The 18,240-nt window shown below is 38.0% G+C and overlaps 1 protein-coding gene across 2 annotated transcripts in view; it reads left to right on the plus strand.

Moving 5' to 3' along the window:
- The window catches only part of CACNA2D3 (calcium voltage-gated channel auxiliary subunit alpha2delta 3), a 999,345-nt gene extending 984,258 nt beyond the window's left edge, over positions 1 to 15,087 (plus strand). For both annotated transcript variants that reach the window (XM_055135106.1, XM_055135105.1), the window contains 3 exons: positions 6,157 to 6,269; positions 6,480 to 6,562; positions 14,672 to 15,087. In XM_055135106.1, the coding sequence (XP_054991081.1) occupies positions 6,157 to 6,269; positions 6,480 to 6,562; positions 14,672 to 14,764 (289 nt within the window). In that variant the 3' untranslated portion in view covers positions 14,765 to 15,087. The remainder of the gene's footprint in view (positions 1 to 6,156; positions 6,270 to 6,479; positions 6,563 to 14,671) is intronic.
- Positions 15,088 to 18,240: the final 3,153 nt, after the last annotated feature.

Genomic DNA, 18,240 nt, shown 5'->3' on the forward strand with positions numbered 1-18,240 from the left:
CCTTATGGTTTGCAACACAGTTAATGAAAGGGTATTAGGCATATCCCTTTACCTACTTTCAACACTAGTTCCTGTTTGAAATGATCATATCCAACTATTATCGCCATGTTGGTTCCTTCTCTATCCTATCTACCCACCCTGCACACACACTTGTGACTTGTGGCAAGCTTCCAACCATTGAACAGTCCTCCTGGCCCCTGTTTACCATGGTCTTGGATATTAGTCTCATAATCTATCTATCTATCTATCTATCTATCTATCTATCTATCTATCTATCTATCTATCTATCTATCTCTATCTCAGAAATGAATGCAGTCATTCTATACCTGTCCCTCTCCTGACTCATTTCACTGAGCATGATATTCTCCATATCCTTCCATTTATAAACAAATATCATGGCTTAATTTTTCCCAATGGCTGAGTAGTATTCCTTTGTGTGATGTACAATAGTTTCTTTATCCAGTCATCTGTTGTCAGGCACTTGGGTTATTTCCAGATTCTGGCTATTGTGGATAGTGTACTAATGAACGTAGAAGTGCAGGTGATGTTTCTACTGTGTGTTTTTGGTACCAGGGTAAATTCCCAGAAGTGTTACTGCTGGGTCATATGGGAGATTAGCTTTTTGAGGAATGTCTATTTGTTTTCCAAAAACGCTGTACCAATTGACATTCCCACTAACAATGGAGAGTCCCTTTCTCCCTGCATCCATGCCAACACTGTTTGCTCTTGTTCTTTTAGGTGTGTGCCAGTCTCTGTGGTGTAAGGTGATATCTCATTACTGTTTTTATTTTCATGTCTCTGATGATTAGTGATGTAGAGCAATATTTCATGTGCTTTTTGTTTATTTGAATTTCTTCTTTGAGAAAGTTTCATTTTTTCTCCCCATTTTTTGATGGGGTTAGATTTTTTTCTTGTACAGTTCTACTAGTGTCTTTTATAACTTTGATATTAACTCTTTATCAGATGAGTATTGTAAATCATTATTCCCATTCCAAGGCCTGTCTTTGTATCTTAGACACAGTTCCTTTTGAGTTGCAGAAACATTTTAGTTTCGTGTAGTCCCATTAGTTTACCTTTGCTTCCACTTCTTATCAGTGGTGTTTCATCTTTAGAGATGTTTTTGGCTTCAATGTCGTGGAAGGTTTTGCCTATGTCTTCTTCCTTGTACCTTATGGATTCAGGTCTGATGTTGAGATCTTTAATCAATTTTGATCTGACTTTTGTGCCTGGCATTAGAAAGAGGTCGGACTTCATCTTTTTTTTTTTTTTTCACATGTAGCTGCTCAGTTTTCCCAGCACCACTTGTTGAAGAGACTTTACTTGCACCACTTCATACTTCTTGCTCCCTTATCAAAGATTAAATGATTATATATTTGAGGCCTGTATCAGGATTTCAATTTTATTCCATTGGTCTTCAGGTCTGATCTTAGAGGAAATGCTTTTAGTTTTTCCCATTGAGGACTGTACTTGTTGTGAGCTTGTGGTAGGTGGCTTTGATTGTACTGAGGAAAGTTCCTTCAACTCCCATTTTGTTGAGAACTTTTGTCAGGAATGGTTGCTATATCTTGTCAAATGCCTTCTCTGTATCTATTGCTATGATCATATGGTAAAACATGTATTTTCAGAGTTGCCTAGACTGCTTTGTATCTACCTTTCTGACTGAGTATTATGTTTACGACCTCAAATTTCATCAAAAGTCTTTTAGGGATTTTGTTTCCAGTTGCTTTGAATTAAAAAAAGAATTAAGGGATAAATAACTTCTTTAAAATAGAAGTGGTGTTTTTGCAAACATTGTATTTACCTCAATGTTTTTAGTTTTTTTCTTATCAAGTTTGGTAAAGTTGGTGATTTCCTTGTAAAATATAACATTTCACAACATGTATTCTTAGATACTTCATAGTGATTATTGATACCATTAACGACTATTTGTTTTATAAGTGTGTTTTTATTGGTTATTGCCAGTGTCATGGAGAGGCTTTGGTTTTATATGCTGATTATGTAATTGGTCAGCTTGTTGAGTGTACTTTTATTACTTCTAATGGCTGGTCTGTGGGTTTTCTATGACCACAGTGATATCTATTCTGGTGATTTGATAGTGTTTACTTGGGGGTAAATTCTCAATGAGCATTTCAGATTTTTTTTTTATGGAATTGGTCTTCTTGTGTGTTTTTTAAATAACTTGGTCAAATGTTAATTAACTATATTTTATCCACAAAGATGAGTTTGCTCTGTTCTTTGCAATGATATATATGTATATGTATATATATGTGTATATACATAATCCCTTAAAATGTTTTAAATTCCTCTGTATTTGGGGGAATGAATCTGACTTTATGACATTTTTCTTAATCAGTAGCATTAAAGTTGGTGTATGTTAGTGTTCTTTTAAACCAGTGTTGTTTTCAATTGTCTTTGCCATTTTTATTCATGTTACTCTTTTGCTTTTATCTTTAAAATTCTTTCTCTCATTGATTTGACAACTGCTTGTTGAGGAACTGCTCCAATTCAAGTACAAATGTTGGGTGTCACAAATATTTGTACACAAACACAAAATCAGGGTTATAAATGCCACCTTGAGCTATAGATGTCACCTTGCTCCAATAGAAGCAGACAATGATCAAGTAAGTAGGGCACTGAAGAAGCAAAGCAACCAGCTCATTGCATCCTTACTCAACGAGTGGTGAGGAGCAAGCACAGCCTTGGAACAGATTCATGAGAGGACAGATGTAAGGAAAAAGAGACCGTATATAGATAAAACTATAGCACTGCCATCCCATTGTTCATCGATTTGCTCAAGCGGGCACCAGTAACATCTCCACTGTGAGACTTGTTATTGTTTTTGGCATATCGAATACGCCACGAGTAGCTTGCCAACTCTGCCCTGCAGGCGGCAGGATACTCTCAGTAGGTTGCCAGGCTCTCTGAGAGGGTCAGAGGAATCAAACCCAGGTTGGCTGCATGCAAGGGAAACGCCCTACCCATTGTACTATCACTCCAGTCCATAGATAAAACATTTTAGAAATTATATAAAGGAGGATTAAAAATTAGGGATGTGCTTGGAGGTAAGAGATAGAGAGTGCTGTTTCTCTTGAGATGTGAACTGTGATACATGTTAAAAAACTGCAGGTAGTGGCAGGTAAACTAGGTCAACATATTGCCATAATTACCTCTCTTAACTGGACTTTGGATGGAGACATCAATATTTAGTCCAGAGTACCAGAGGAGCACTGGCACTTTGTTGCAAAATTTGTGCTCTTATTTTTCCAACTTCTCAATTTGCAAACTTAGTTTAATTATTTCTTTGCACTCTTTTTATTTCCCTCAATAAAAGTATTCAAAGTTATTCAGCACAGTTTTAATCTGAATCTGAGTGATTGAATTCTCAAGGACTAATTGAATATATTTTTAACCTTAATTCACACTGTTTATATTTTTTTTGCTTCTGCTTTTTAATTGTATCTCACTATATAAAAGCATGTAATTAGTGCTTCTGCTCTTTGAAATGTGTCATGCATTTGAAAATATTATATTCTTTTTTCTTAAATCCTGTTTTTACTCCATATTTTAAAAGAGCATCAGTTATTTGCTATTTCTATGATAGTATTTTTATGATAGTATCTCTATACTATCATAAGAGCTCATGCTATAATTTACTATAATAATTATTTATATGATAGTTTTTCACTACAAGCTATTCATCATCATCATCATCATCATCCCATTGATCATCGAATTTCTATAGCGGTCTCAGCAACCTCTCCATTCTTCCTAGCCCTGAGATTTTAGAAGCCTCTCTCTTCTCAGCCTTCCCAAAGATGCCACATTGGAGGCTCTTTTAGGGTCAGGGGAATGAGACCCAGCTTGTTACTGGCTTTGGCATATGAATACACCATGGGTCGCTTGCGAGGCTGTCCCACGTGGGCAGGAAACTCTCAGTAGCTTGCTAGTTTCTCCCAGAGGGAGAAGTAGGTTATAAGATAACCTGGGAGCTTGCTTTTAAGTCTCTGGATGTTGGCCGCTGATGGGATTACACACACCTGGGTTCCTCTGCCGGTACCTTCATGCGTGAGGCCTGTCCGAATCTGTGGAGAGGGGCCTTGAGCATGGCTGTGTCTAGGTTCCAGAGGTCTTTGGCCACTGGGAGCTCTGCTCGGGGCGGGGAGGGAAGCTGGAGCCCATCCCTTCCGAGGGGCCCTGGGGAAGACACCCAGGCGTGCGGGCAAGAGATTCTCTTTACAAGCTATTATATTAAAATTTTTCACTTTAAATATTTGTGTGTTTCTAAACCTATTCCTCTCCTTTGCATGATTGTGTGTGTGTGTGTGTGTGTGTGTGTGTGTGTGTGTAAGGGCACACTCAGAGGTGCTTAGAGTTTACTCCTATTCTGTGCTCAGGTATCATTCCTGGTGGAACTTGGGGAACCATATAGCATGCCAGGGATAGAACTTAGGTCAGCCACATGCAAGTCATATGTGAATTACTATGCTGACTTAGGTTTCTCAGATTTTTGCTTTCAAAAATTTCTATTTAGCAATTACCCTTAAAATTTATGACATTTTTATTATTTTTTTTCTTTGGTGGCCACACCCAGCAGTTCTTAGGGCTTCCTACTGGCAGGCTCAAGGTACCATATGTAGTGCCAGAGATATGAGACTGACACTCAAGCATAGTAGACACAGGGCCAGGAACATTGCTCCATATTTGGAAGCCTGCCTTATGAGCTGGGGGAGAAGGTGACTGGAATAGAGAAGTGGTCACTAAGTCAATGATGGTTGGAGAGAGTGTTTTGGGATGGGAGATGTGTGCTGAAAGTAGATAAAGGACCAAATGTGATAGCCTCTCTATCTGTATTACAAACCACAATGCCCAAAATTAGAGAGAGAGAGTATGGGGAAAATTGTCTGCCATGGAGGCAGGGGAAAGGTTGGGATGTATGTGGGGGGGGGGATACTGGGAACATTGGTGGTGGAAAATGTGCACTGGTGGAGGGATGGGTGTTTGATCATTGTATGACTGAAACTCAAACATGAAAACTTTGTGAATATAACTCACAGTGATTCAAATTAAAAAAAGAATCTATCAGCTGCATGCAAGACAAGCACCTACCTGCTATAACCCTAAATTTAAAATAAATAAAAATATTTCCTCTCTTTGAAGCTTATATTTTATGTTAATATTTTTTCTCTTCATTTATTATCTGATGGAATCATTTGACTTAATTGTTAAGAATTTATAGAACTTAATTTTTCTTTAGAGGGGTGTGTCCTTTTGGTTTTGGATTTTTCTTTGAGAGGTTGTTAACCCTGCAACATGATAATCATTGGTTCTCTAATGAACCATCTCAGGTAGGATGTTTTTACGCTCATTAGGCATTATCCATTATAAAGAGACCAACTCTAGAACAATGTCCTTGCATTGGAAGAGGTACTTAGTGTTGATAGGAAGAATGTAAGGTAGACAATTTTCTTTTTCTTTTTCTTTTTTGTGAGATAGCAAGGTTTAATTTTTTACTCCAGCTGGGTTAGTTGTGAGGAGTGACAAGAAACTAAGATTAGGTGTTTCAGATATGGTAGGAATTGAAGACAAGTCTTGCTTTTTAGCATGCTATTAGTGAAAAAAAAATGAGTATAATCACAGGATGTTAGATGAATAGACACTGACATTCATAGAAAGGAAAACAGATGTTTTGTGTGTTCTAAGACATACCTGCATTATTCAACATAAGATAATGGGTAAGACCAAATGGGGTTGTTTCTCTTCTTAATAAGTCCCCCACAAAGTATTAGAATACTCAGAAAAGCCTAATATCTTATGCCTTGGATATTAAGGTGACAGGTGACGTTGACTCTCTTGCTTTTGTCATATAAAACTCCTGTCTTCCTAATGTGAAATTTATGAACCCTCTCTGGCCAGAATTTTGGATTTATATATTATTGTCTTCCTGACAAAGCTTGGTATTTAAAAGTGATAAGTCTTATGGAAGGTTTTATTGGTATTCTATTTTAATAGTATAGTCTTCTCTGGAAAACATTCTTTAAAATATTAGAGCATTTACTCCCCTATTCTATCCCTAGGGATAAAGCTTTCCTCACGGCTCTTTTTATTCAAGGGATGGTAAATGACCACTCACTGTCTCTGTGCCTCTTGTTCCAATAGGTCTTTTGTTATCCAGCAAATCCCAAGCAGCAATCTGTTTATGGTGGTGGTGGACAGCAGCTGCCTCTGTGAGTCTGTGGCCCCAATTACCATGGCACCCATTGAAATCAGGTATATCCTTTTGTGTGTAAAACTGGTCACTAATGCTGCCACTGGGAAGGAGGGTCATAATAAGAAAAGACCAGAAATGTGTTTTAGGGGAAAATATACTATCCCACTGTTGGAAAGAGAAGTCGTTAATGGAGTTAGTACCATATTTTAACATCTGAAATGCATAGTAAGGAGAAATAGCATCTTGGAAATGTGCCTTAACTACAGTTAACATAATGAATCTCTTAAGTGTGAACGTTTAAAGGCCCAGAAGATCAGACGGCGTCCAGAATCGTGTCATGGATTTCATCCTGAGGTAAGTCTGGGATTGCTATCTGTCCCCTTTTCCCATTAGATTCTCCATGAGAATCTCACGATGGTCAAAGAACTGTAGCTAAAATTTTAATCATGATCAAGCCAGTCTTTTCAGGCAAATAATAAATATGTAGAGGAAAGTTCATGGAACTCTACTTTCAAAAATAAATACACTTGTAAATAGACTGTATGCTGTTTCAACCTTGTCCCTTTTTTAATTAATTAATTTATTTTTTAATTGAGTCACCATGAGAACAGTTACAGGGCTTTTAGGATTGAGTCTCAGTCATACAATGATCAAACACCCATCCCTTCACAGTGCACATGTTCCACCACCAATAACCCCAGTATATCCCGCCTCCCATTCCCCCTCTGCCTGTGTGGCAGATGATTTTCACTTTACTCTTTCCTTACTTTGATTACATTCAATTTTTGACAGGAAACTCACTACCATTATTTAGAGTTTTTTCCCCAATAGCCAGACCTGTCGGAATGGCATCATTAGATTGTATGTTTTCTATTGTTGGTAACAAAGAGCATATGATGTTGCACGGTCTCTAAAGCGGCCGCCCAGATTTGGAATTCTGGTATTAAGTCCAGAGGTATTTCTGTGAGCAGCCGGTGCATTCTCAGATTGGTTTCTGTGGCGCTGGGATCATAGCTGTTCAGGAGCGGAGGAGCTGTACATGGGTGACTGCTTGGAGTCTCATTTGGGTAGGAGGCAGGGCTGGTTCTGCCTCCCCCATCTCAAGATTCCCTATGCATCACGTCCCATCAATGCAAACTCCTACCTCTCTGTCCAGTTGTTTCTGAACAGTGGTGCTCACCATGCTGTCCAGGGGGGAAAAGGCCAAGGGACAGAAACCCTTCCTCTCCCAGGGCTGCACGGGGCTGTAGCTTAGTTCCAAGTCCAGGAGTATATCTGTCATAGCCACTGCATTCTGAGATTGGTTTCTGTTCCTCTGGGATAATGGATGCTCAGGGGTGGCGGGGCCATTCCTGAGCATATATTTTGTATATCAGGAAAGGTTGCTGTGGCCATGCGTTTTGGAGATGTCCCAGTCCTGCATACCGGAGCCATGTTAGTAGAAGCTCAGTGTCGCCAGGGCTCCATCTGGGGAAGGCGTGCCAGCTGTACCTTCCCTGTCTGGCACCCCGGTGTTGTTGGCCCGGTCTGGGGTCCTGAGCAATCTCCGGCTGGCGGTGCCTTCCAGAACGGCCCAATTCTTCACTGCTGGTTGTGGCAAGATGGCACTGAGGGCAGGTCGAGGTTGTGACTTCCTGTGGCCAGGGTGAATTGGAAACTGGGCCGGTGCCGCCCCATTCCAATGCCCTCTGAGACAACCTTAAACACACACACACACACACACACACACACACACACCTATGCACACACATATGTGTGTACAATAGCCTCTTTACTATCTTCTCTATTGTGCACTATGCTGTAATTTCATTGCCTGTCACAGTACACAAGTGACTCTGAATATCTTGGTTTACATGTTTTTAATTGTAGTTCAAATTATTTCCCCACCTTGTTTTTAGACAGTCTTTCATTTACAACAACCTCACCACCAAAAAATACCCCAAAAAATCTAATGTGCACAAAGCAAAAGCAGAAAATATTAATATCAGATGGGCAGTCACAACATATGAAGATGAAATACCATCTCAAAACTCCCTACCCACAAAAAAGCACAATAATAAGGGCATTTATACCAAAATGATGTCCAGAGGAAAATGGAAGTGTAAGAGAGGTGAACATAACCAAAGATATAGATTAATAGAATACCCCTACAATACTATCATCAAATCTAAAAACTATGCTACACTTGACCACATAGTCATTACTACTGGATCATTGTTTCACCCTGCTCTTAATTAATACTGACACACTATATAATTTTAAAAAGTCTTCACATAATGGTTCCACCCAACTGTTTTGAAAAAAGATATCTCCTTCAATTATTCAGTGATATGTGATAATTTTAAAGCTAGAAAAAGTAACACAAATTTAAAAATTAATTCAACTCTGAAATATGGAGAAAACTAGATCAATTATCACATGTGACTGGGAAAATAGCTCCTCTTGAAAATGTCACTAGAGGGGCTGGAGCAATAGCACAGCGGGTAGGGCATTTGCCTTGCATGCGGCCAACCTGGGTTCGAATGCCAGCATCCCATATGGTCCCCTGAGCACCGCCAGGAGTAATTCCTGAGTGAAGAGCCAGGAGTAACCCCTGTGCATCGCCAGGTGTGACCCAAAAAGCAAAAACCAAAAGAAAGAAAGAAAGAAAGAAAGAAAGAAAGAAAGAAAGAAAGAAAGAAAGAAAGAAAGAAAGAAAGAAAGAAAGAAAGAAAGAAAGGAAAGCTCATTACTCAATTGTGTTACTCTAATTCCTTAGATTGTTATCAGAGAGGTCAAAATCTCAGATAGTGAGACCCTAACTTTCATAATTTTGTTTTACTCTCATCCATGGAGTTGTGGAATTAACTTAAGGGAAATATTAACTATTTATATTCTTCCTGTATATAAAACTTAATACTAGTAACAGTCCAAATTTAAAAACTCAAGCTCATGGAATAAATAAGAACACAGGCAGGGAAACTTTAGTTTCTATATAGTTCAGCCACAAATTTCACTTGTATTTTATGGCAACCCAGGTCGTAAGTTAAAAAGTGATCATTTAATTGATTGACATAGGTCAGAGAAGTAAGTAGTTGAGATTTTGAGACCCTCTTTCCTTACAAAGCACTAGTACTCTAAACTTTTAGTATTAGTAGTAGTTGTCTTAGTTCCTTCATCTTAAACAATTCAGTCACACCCAACCTGTACTTTTTACTTTTCAACAACACAGTATCACAAGCTAGAAGGAAAGGATAGGTCTGGCTTCTGGAAAGCTCCATTTCCTTAATGGCCTTGAATAATTCCCTTGTCTAATCAGGGTGTTAGATTTATATCTCCTCAGAAAAGGAGTTGGACTAAACAACTACTATTTTTTGAGTATCCTTAAGTGTACAACCAAGATCAGGAAGGATTCTTACAATCAGGCTTTAATTGACTAGAGCTATGTACAAAGAACATGGTAACCTGTCAGAAGTTGGACAGACTTGGGGCTCACTTCAATGTCATGGCAGAGAATGCAGAATGATATTGGCGGGCCCCAAGATGTCAAGTTCTGTCCTCAACCTTCTTATTTACCCCTAAATGACCTAACATGGTTTCACAAGTAGGGTTTGCGGTGGTGGTGATGGGGGAGGGTGTGGTGGTCCCAACTTAAGGAATAGGAAAGAGAATGGAGGAATCATTGTAATGGACTAAGACAGTGGATGAGAGTATGAAAGTCTCTCTCTTTCCATAGGCAGACAAGAGAAAACAGGAACAAATTTATAACTTGGACAAGATTCTGGGCAAGATTCTCAGATATATATATATATATATATATATATATACATATATATATATCTTTTATTGAAGTATTATCATGTATGATACTACAGAAGTCATTGTTTTACAGTTGAAGCACAACTGTACCAGTTCCTTCAAGGTGTTTTAAGGTCCCTCCATTATTATCCCATGGTCTAGTCCTGTTCCATACTTTCAGAACCTCCTTAATTCCCATTTCTGTTGAATATGTCCCAACATTTGTTTGCATGGTATATTGTCTAATCCCTTATTTTGTTTCATTATATTTAGCATCAGAGAATATTTTATAACATCTATAATTTTCCATCTCACTCTGGGCCTTGCATGGCTCTATAGATATTATTACCCATGAAACCAGAAAATTCATGTCTAAGCCATCTGAGGTCAAACTGAAGAAACAATTTGTAGTCAGAACAATAAAAGGAGATTATTTTAATGGATTATTTGCCTCTCATGGGTCCACTTCATAAATCTACAATTCAAGGGTCTACCTGCTTTCTTATGAATACATGCAGATCTGCTTCACATTGCGTTTCCAGCCACACTTACTATTTTCTCCTGTATGTTCCACAGCTGTTAGCCTAAGAGGTCACACAGAGAGCATTTCAGTACTGAATTTAACTGCCATGTAAGAAATGAGTCTGAATCCTCAACAAGGGGGAGAGTGCTTGGTTATCCATACAAATTAGGTCAGATCTTCCTCTCTGTGTTGGTCCTCTATAAATAAGAAGGCTTACAATCCTGCCAACGTTTCTGAGTAACTGAACTGGAGAAAACTGTTTCATCTTTAACTAATGAGTAGAAAGACTTGCCATCCTTAAAGGATATGGTGAAATATATGTATATGTTCTTCTTGGGAAGAGAAAGAACTTCCCTGAAGATGACAACCAGAGTTCTATTGGCTCTTCAACAGGGAGTACTGTCCCCCAGAAAGTAGGAATTTTCAACATCCTTTAAAGAGGATGAGTGAGTAGGCTTTGCTGAAATGTAAAGAGTTTCTATCTCCCTGTGCTTTTTTTTTCAGAGTCCTCAACTAAACAGTATACTGTATATTTTTATTTTATTTACTTACCTAATTTCTCCCGTAAGTTAAATACCATGGTGTTGTCATTTTTTTTAATCCACTACTATATTCTCAGGGCCCAGGATAGTGTCTGGGCAAATAGTTGGTACTCAATAAATTAATGGATTTTTTAAATTGAATCATGGTAAGATACAGATCTACAAAGCTGTTCATGGTCAGGTTTTAGTTACACAGTGTTACAGCACTGGAATCCTCTACCAGTATACATTTCCCACCACCAGTGTTCCCAGTTACTCTCCTGACACCTTCCCCACAGTATCTCTATAGCAGGCACTTTCCTTTCTCTCTCTCTCTCTCTCTCTCTCTCTCTCTCTCTCTCTCTCTCTCTTTCTCTCTCTCTTCCTTCCATCAATTAATTAATGGAAGGAAGGAAGGAAGGAAGGAAGGAAGGAAGGAAGGAAGGAAGGAAGAAAGAAAGAAAGAAAGAAAGAAAGAAAGAAAGAAAGAAAGAAAGAAAGAAAGAAAGAAAGAAAGAAAGAAAGAAAGAAAGAAAGAAAGAAAGAAAGAAAGAAAATGTCACTAGAGCCAGTGGATGACTAATTTCACCTCTATATAGCAACTAACTTTAAGGTTATTAAAATTTTAAATCCTGTAAAAGATGTTTAAAGCATTATAGTACTAATAAGAATTTGGAATATATGGAGAATGTTTGCATTTTTATTAAAGGATAATTCAATAGCAACATATTATGCCTATATATGCTGCAAGAACCTTTTGTAAATTCCAATGACCATTTCTAAGAAAAGCCCTGTGTAAAATCAAATATAAACAATAGTCTGAAACACTAAAACCACTTTCAATTAAAAGTAGAACTGCATACTTAGACAACTAATCACTACAGTAAAACTTTCCTTAGAGTTTATACAATAATTTTCTTTGATAGCTAGATACATGATAAACATTTTTTAAATAGTATTTTTTCTTTGTTTCCAGACCTAGTAAGATGAGGCCAGTGGAACACAATAGAAATTCTTATATATGATGGAAGTTCAATTTGAAGTAGAGAATGTAAATTAGTAATCTCACAAGAGATCCTAGGGACTGGAGAGAATTTCATATGCAAAATCAATAGACTAAAGAAAACACAGATTTATTTAGAAAACAAAAATCATGATTTTTAATTTTAATTACCACTATACAATACTATTGATGATAAGATTTTTTGCACAAATTATTCCAACATCTCACACCTCCCCCTGCCACTAAAATGATCATTTCTCTCCACCATTATCTTGGGTCCTCTGCTTAACACCCAAATCTCCCACACCCTACTCCCTGCCATCTCCCCACCATCATAACTAGTCTCAGTTCTGTATGCAAGTTCTAAGATTCTATTGCTTTTGATCATCTGTTGTTTCTTTACTATCCTTTTTTATATTCTACACATGAGAGAGATACATTCTGTACCCATCTCTCTTCTAACAAACTTCATGCAGAGTGATTCCTCTATTCTGTCATTTGTTCTTGAACACTGGTGGCTTCCATATTTTGGCTATTGTGAATAGTGATATCATGAAGTTAGGAGGAATTTTTTTTTCTGAAATAGAGTTTTTTGACCCTTGGAGTAGATGCCAAGAAGTGAAATTTCTGGGTTGTATGGAAGCTCAATACCCAAACTTTTGAGGAGGACCCATTTTTTTTTCATACAGTTCAAACAATCAACATTCCCACCAGTAGTGGATGAAAGTTTCATTTTTCATTTTCCCTGCATCCACACTAACACTGGTTGTTTTATTCATTTTGATGTGTGCCAGTCTCACTAGCGTTAGGTGGTTCTCATTGTTGTTTTGACTTGCATTCCCATGATCATTGATGCAGAACATGAAAATACCTATTGCAATGTATAAATTTTTCCTCCCCCAAAATTGAACTGCTATTGTTCCTTATTCTGGGTAGTAAGGGATATTAGTTTTTGTATATCTCCAGCTTTTCCTGTTACCACCAAAATCTATAAATGCTGAAGTCCCATATATATGTATATGTATATATACAAATATATATATACATATACATATATATTTATATATACATATCTATATATAACCCTCCGTATATACCAGTTCAGCATACAAGGATTCTATCAATCAAAATCTGACTCTTCAAATTGTACAGTGAAGAAACATTATATTAAAAACATATGCATAGTGTATCTGCACAATTTAAATCCCTATTGTCTGAGCTAAAATGAACAAACATAGAAAAATAAAACAAGTAGAGCTTTCAAAATAGCGTCAGCTATAGAGTTTGATCCCTGATTTCATGCAGTACCCTAAGCACCACCATATATGACCTTGGTCACTTAAGGGTGTGATTCTGGTAGCCCTTGAATATTTCCATGCCCCCAAACAATACAATTAGGTTGAGTGTCACTATTTATAGGTATGGTCCCTATGAAAATATAAACCAAGGACGCAAAATATATAAATTACTATGGGATCAGAAAATATAGGTAACATTTAAAGTTACCTACTGGCAACCACTTATGGACAAAACACTACTTATTTCTGCAACTTAGTCCTAGGTATCTTTACCATACACAGTGGCAGGGGAATATATCATTGACTGGTGAAGTCCTATAATCAGTATTCTTTGTAGCACAGCAGAAAGAATGAGAAATGAATGCTCACCAATAAGATAATAACTGGGTCTGGGGAGATAGTAACAGGGGTTAAAGTTCATGCTTTGCATGTGGTTGACTGCAATTTGTTCCTGGCACCATGCAGTCCCCCAAGCATTGCTGGGTCCAGCACTAGAGGTGCTAAATATTGCCAGAGCGGGTGGGTGATCCCTGACACTGTGGGGCCCAAGCAGCAATGTTTTGGTACCCATGCATTGAACCACTGGCCCGTTGTTTTGGCTGATACTGGAGAAAGAGTCCTCTAGGTCTTCTGAGCACTGCTTGGAAGATCCTCACAAAAGATAATAGCTGAATAAAATAGACTAAACATAATGGAATTCTGTAAGTGAATAAAAAGAATATAGCAGAAACAGATAATATGATTTCATTTTTGTGAAACAAATTCCCCCCCCCCCCAAATCAAAAAGAAAGAAAACACTCAAAGCCATCTGAAACTAAGTGTCTGAAATGATCAGGCCATTTTCTTTATACATAATAATTAGAAACTCAACATTTTACTTTCCTAATCAATATTTGTATCATGACATTTCTAACACTATTCACTTTCCTCTTGAATATTATGTTCTTTCATATTTATAATTTTGTATATTTATGCTTTAACAATAGAAGTCTGTTTCTCATCACCAACATCAAATTTAGATAAGTCCATTTTTTTTCTCTTTTTGGGTCACACCTGGCGATGCACAGGGGTTCCTCCTGGTTCTACACTCAGGAATTACTCCTGGTGGTGCTCAAGGGACCATATGAGATGCTGGGATTCGAACCCGGGTTGGCCGCGGGCAAGGCAAACGCCCTACCTGCTGTGCTATTGTTCCAGCCCCAACTCCATTTTTTTAACATGTTCTAGGTTTCTAAAGACTGTATAGTGAAGGGGGTAAGGCAGACCTGGGGACTCAAAATAGATATTTCCAAATCTTCTTCCATCTACCACTGTCCTAACCAACTCTAACTTTCTCTGTAGGAGAATGCAAGGGAGTGTGGGGGTGCATCCAGTCTCCAGGCCAAGCTGGTCCTCATGCTGTTCCCTCTGCTTTTGATGCTCTTCTCAAGGTGACACTGACTGAGATGTTCTCTTGGCATGCTAAATTATGGATAAACTGTGAACCAAAATATGGTGCGACATAGGAGACATGAAATATAGTCCAACCATCAGCATCTCATGATTTTAAACTGTGCGTGATATAAACTCTTAAAACTATGTTGACAAAAAAGTTATCTTTTTACTTTGCCAGTCATGCAAATGTGAGTTTGCTACATGATAATAATCATCCTTCATCAGAAATGGGGCTGCAAGTGGGCAGTGTCCCTTCTGCTTGAAATCCATTGAAACCAATTTAAAACTGTGTACTTTTTAAATAAAGTATATTAAAATCATAACCTCACTGTTTGGATTTTATCATTATTTTATTGTTGAGAACACAGACTGAGAAATGAAGGAGCAAGTTGCCCATTCCAGACACCGGGAAAGAATAGTTGCTGGCAGAGACTGCTCTAAAGCAGATTCTAGACAAATATTTAACAATTGTTTAGATGCCCCACTCTCAGTTATAAAAATATTTACAGAAGTAAATCAAAATTTCATCTACATGGGAAAAGTTTATTACATATAACCCTGAAATTTGTTGAACTAAACTTCAATGGAAATCATAATTTGGATGAGAACATAAGCTTCTATAATATTAAAGTGTTGAACTATTTGAGAAGAGAAATAAATAAATCCCAGGAATTCATTCTGAGTAGACTTGAAGGAGAAAAGAACAATGACTACAAATGACTCTCAAGCTTATTGCTTGAATATTTGGCTTTTGGCTTCTAGCTTTTCCCACAAATAAGAGATGAAATTAGATCTCAACTATTACAATATGTGAAGCTACCCAGACCTGTAAGCATTCCCAAAGCACTGGATCTGAAACCAAAGAAAACAGATTCCACTGGATCATCATTACAAATAAACTGGAACAATTTCCATGGGTAGATAGAAGAAAGAATGTTCACTGTACAGGAATGACATCTAAAAGTCATGTGGAGAATCCCACTTAAACTCCTTTATAAAAAGCCACATGATTCTGTTGAATTTAGAACACATTATGACACCCATACTATGATACTAATGATTCTTTCATAATTATGTAATATAAATAAGTATCATGACACTCCCTATCTATTCACTGCTCACTATTTTTAAATTCACTCACTATTGTCAACAGTGATGTAGTTTGGTTATCAGTACTTTGTGACAAAAAGATGTCATAGTTATGTTACACTGATGACCCAAGGCTGTGTTAGTCCCCGCTATCTGGAATGTTCCACTCACTCACCCAGCACCTCTAATTGTCTGTCCCCTAAGTGATTCCAGCCAACCAATTATTCTATGTATCTACTTAGATAGCAAATGATATTTCCAAGATAATGTGTCCAAAGTGGAAATTTGAAACACTTTTCTTTCAACTGACTAGCCCAAACCTTGAGGGCACCCTGTCCACATGTTTCCCCCTAAGTTTCTGGCATAGCTTATCTCCTAAATGTTTCCCTCCTTTTCACACCACCCCCTCTCTGTTGCCACCCTTTTTCAGGCCCTTGATCCATATCCCCAGAGCTCCAGGATCAACAGAAAAGCAATCTTATTTCAAACTCCGGATTCTGGTCCCCACTTCCAGGGATGAACAGCATTCTTTCAAAAAGGCGCAAGCCCCAGAGCCTTCTGGAAACCCTGGATTTACCAGAAGTTTTCCATAGCCTTTGGTTCTTGGGTTGACCAGATGTCTGTCTGAGCTTCCCTGGTCTAAAGGCCCAGCACTTTTGGGATTCTGTTTTATAGTCTCAGCAACACCCCACACCACAGGTCATTCTCCACTCAGCAACCAGAGCAAATTTTCTAAAACACATGTCATATTCTGTTCTAAACCACTTCAGTAAAAGTAGTGTAGGTATCTGTATCATCATTTGAAATTGTGGTTCTTAAGATGAGCGTAAGAGTCACCTGAGGAAACTTTAATAAATCCTGTCTGTCACAGAAAGGGCCCAGATATTCTTCTTCAAAACAAACTTCAACAACAAAACCCTCCCTATTTACCCAAAGAGATACCTCATATGGTAGAGCACATGACTGAGTTCCAACACACAGCACATGAAACTGTCACTTACACCCTGCCAGCACCACAGGGTGTGTACCTTATACTCCCCAACCACTAAATCTGAACTGTCAGATTTACAGGTCTGAGAATCGCATCTCTAAGAATGACCTCACAAATCTAGAGAGTAGATATGATGACTATCTACAATTTATTACTTTTTTATTTTTATTGTAAATCACTAAATAAAAATATGAAGTGAATTACAATATTGTTATCAGTGGTTTCCCATGCATGTAACTCTAACGCCACACCTATCACCAGTGCACCATTTTAAAGTTGAAACAAAGGCACAAAGAGAAACTTAAATTTTCTACAGTCATACAGCTGAGAAGTGACAGAGAATTTTAATGTGGGTAATTTTGACCTCAGGGTGTACGTATCCAGCCTATCAAATACTCATTGAATGAGTAAGTGAAGAAAAATGAATAACCAGTAGCTATTACTCTTATACCTCAACGCACCCACTCAGGGACATTGCTGTCTTCCCAAAGTGCTGGGTTTCCACTCTCTGCCACACAAACCTACTGCCTCATTTCTTATTTACAGCTGCTGTTCCTGTCGCCTCACCTCTGGACAATTTTTTAATGTAGGAGTACTGCTATTTATTCAGCCATTGATTAAGCTAATTGATTTGGGCATGAACTCCACTCCAGGTCATTTTATGCTGCTCATCTCACTGTTGCTGACCTTCTCTCTGTAGTTAACAATGGCTTTACAACCCACAATTGTATTCATATGGTTACTTTGGGTACCAATTCTGCTGTGCATTACTAAACAAACAAGAAGACAACCAATGAAACTCTTTATTGATCTCAGCCACATCATCAGCCTATTCTAGAAACATCTTTCACAAGTCAGCTTCTTTCTAGTCCATTCTCCCCAACAAATATTGAAAAGTAGGGCTGGAGGAAAAGTACAGGTGTTTAAATTATATGCCCTTGCATGTCTTTCATCCCTGGTCCCACATAGTCCCCAAAGCATAGTCAGAAGCAACACCCCCACCCCCTCCCCCAGCACATATCCAGGAGTAGGACAAATGAGTGTGGCCCAACAGCAAACAAAAAAATTCAAATAGTCTTCATTCTCCTAAAAATTCAGCCCAACTTTATTGTTCTCTTGATACATGTTTCAGTGATAAAAGAGAAGGCATCATCATCTGAATGTGGAAGGTTATGGTATAAATCATACTCACATATAAAATATAATACATGTATAATCAGAATTTTTATTTGATAAGTATCACTGGATGGTATAGGAGAATGCAAATAAGGTATGTAGGTATTTGAAACAATTTATAGAATACTGCAGAATACTAGAAAAGCAGTATTTGAATCAGTGATATGAAGCAGAGAGTCTCTTGCCCACATGCCTGACTGTCTTCCCCGGGGCCCCTTGG

This window comes from Sorex araneus, chromosome 4 (assembly GCF_027595985.1).
Source record: "Sorex araneus isolate mSorAra2 chromosome 4, mSorAra2.pri, whole genome shotgun sequence".
NCBI classification, from domain to species: Eukaryota; Metazoa; Chordata; class Mammalia; order Eulipotyphla; family Soricidae; genus Sorex; species Sorex araneus.